This window comes from Rhagoletis pomonella, unplaced genomic scaffold (assembly GCF_013731165.1).
Source record: "Rhagoletis pomonella isolate Grant_MI unplaced genomic scaffold, Rhpom_1.0 Rhpom_scaffold_00003, whole genome shotgun sequence".
Lineage (NCBI taxonomy): Eukaryota > Metazoa > Arthropoda > Insecta > Diptera > Tephritidae > Rhagoletis > Rhagoletis pomonella.
In genome coordinates this window covers 10,705,553-10,707,347 of record NW_023458557.1, presented here as the reverse complement: position 1 = coordinate 10,707,347, position 1,795 = coordinate 10,705,553, and the positions used below count along the sequence as shown (strand labels likewise).

General features: G+C 34.8%; 1 protein-coding gene across 1 annotated transcript; it reads right to left on the bottom strand.

The window, feature by feature from the left end:
* Positions 1–671: 671 nt before the first annotated feature.
* Positions 672–1,556, bottom strand: LOC118736028. Its single transcript, XM_036466136.1, has 3 exons — positions 1,385–1,556; positions 1,147–1,330; positions 672–691 (listed from the first exon to the last, which is right to left on the bottom strand). Exons 1-3 carry the CDS (start codon positions 1,511–1,513, stop codon positions 672–674), a joined length of 333 nt encoding a protein of 110 aa, XP_036322029.1. The 5' UTR covers positions 1,514–1,556.
* Positions 1,557–1,795: the final 239 nt, after the last annotated feature.

Below are 1,795 nucleotides of genomic sequence, written 5' to 3'. Positions count from 1 at the left end.
TACAAAACCTACATTTATTTCCTTTTTTTAAATTATTTTTATCCACGTTAGGTGATGCTCTAAAACCATACTTGATGACGCCGTTCAGAAATTCTGAGGAAGGATCTCCTCAAAGAACATACAACAAACAACATGCAAAAGCCAGAAATATTATAGAGCGAACAATCGGAGTTTTAAAAAATAGATTCAGATGTTTATTGCAGGCGAGAGCTCTTCATTACACTCCAAAGAAAGCTACACAAATAATAAATGTGTGCGCAGCTTTGCACAACATTTGTCAATTCTATAATGTAGAAATACCCGACGGAGAAGAGTTTTCAAATGAGCTTCACGACGATGATGCCGGAGTCGTTGAGATGGAATCAATTGAGAATTCAGAAGCAGAACACATCAGAAATGAAATTTTAAGAACCTTGTAAATAACTGAAAAAGTATTAATAAAGGTATTCCAGTCTCTTTTAGTAAATTCATAAATATTATTGGTTTAAGATATGAAGGTACATATGCACATTAAAAATTGAATAAAAAATCACATAAATTCATGGTTTTGAAAAATCTACATAAAAGTTTTTACAGCCTTTCTCAATTCATATCACAGGCAAAAAATATCATTAATTCACTTACATATATTACTTAAAGATTAATAAAGCCTTCTTAATACTACTAAAAAATTAACACTTGAATGCATTCGCTAAAAATATAATTATAAGTTATGGTTTAGGCAACATTTTTTTCTCCATTTCTAAAAGTGCAACCTTTAGTTGCAGTTTTGCTTTCCGATCTTGCTGCTTTCTCATAACTTCACTTTTATAAATTTCTAATTTTTCTTTTTTCATTTGTAAGAGTTCTTTGGTTGAGTCTTTTTTAAGTAGTACGTTCTTTTTGCATATTTTTCAGTTTCCCTAGCACTTTTTTTAATTTCATTTATGTTCGAAATTACGTTTTCATAAAAAGCCTTCTGGGCATTTGTCTGGGCTTCCAACAACCTCAGTCTCTCCGTTTTGTGGCACTGTTTTTTTCTGGGGGTTCGTGTTGTATTTTCGCCAACTACATAGTTTCGGTCTTCATTGCTCGTTTCCAAATCGAATGGTGGCTGGTTTTCATCTGCTGGAGCCGGCTCAGGCGAATCTAGGCGCAGATTATTACTTATATCTAGGCCGAATTCCGCTCCTGGTGGATTCACACAGGCATCAAGCTCGAGTAATCCAATTATGGCCTCCTCAATATTTGTATGCGATTGAAGCCTGTTCGGTCCTCCACCTGTTGCTCGGTATTCAGCCTTATTTTGTGACATTTTCTTTTTGGTCTTCGATTTCATGTCAGCCCACACCTGAAAACACAAAGCTGAAATTTTCTTATACAATGAAAAATTACTTTAATTCACCTTAATCCACTTTGCTGTCGTTCTAATTGGTGGTCCTAAACAATTGAGCTCCAGCGCAATATCTTCCCACTTTTTTGCCGCCTGAAGCTTCGTACAAATCCCTTTCGCAAGTTGAGGATTTTCTTCCATCAATGAAACCAGCCTTTCGAGTTGCTGTTTAGTACTCACGACCTGCATGAAATTAATACAAATTGTTTAAAACTAGCGTTTAGACGCTAAAAAATAAAAAACAAACGCAAAATACTTACATTTTCAACAATTTTCTCACACTACGCTACAGCATCGAAAGCAAAATTCTGTTCGACTGAAAATTCGATACTCAACGAAAATTTCGACAGAGTTACATAGCTCATAATACCAATTTTACATTCGATCTTCGATCTTCGATAACCAGCGAAGATCGAAAATCGA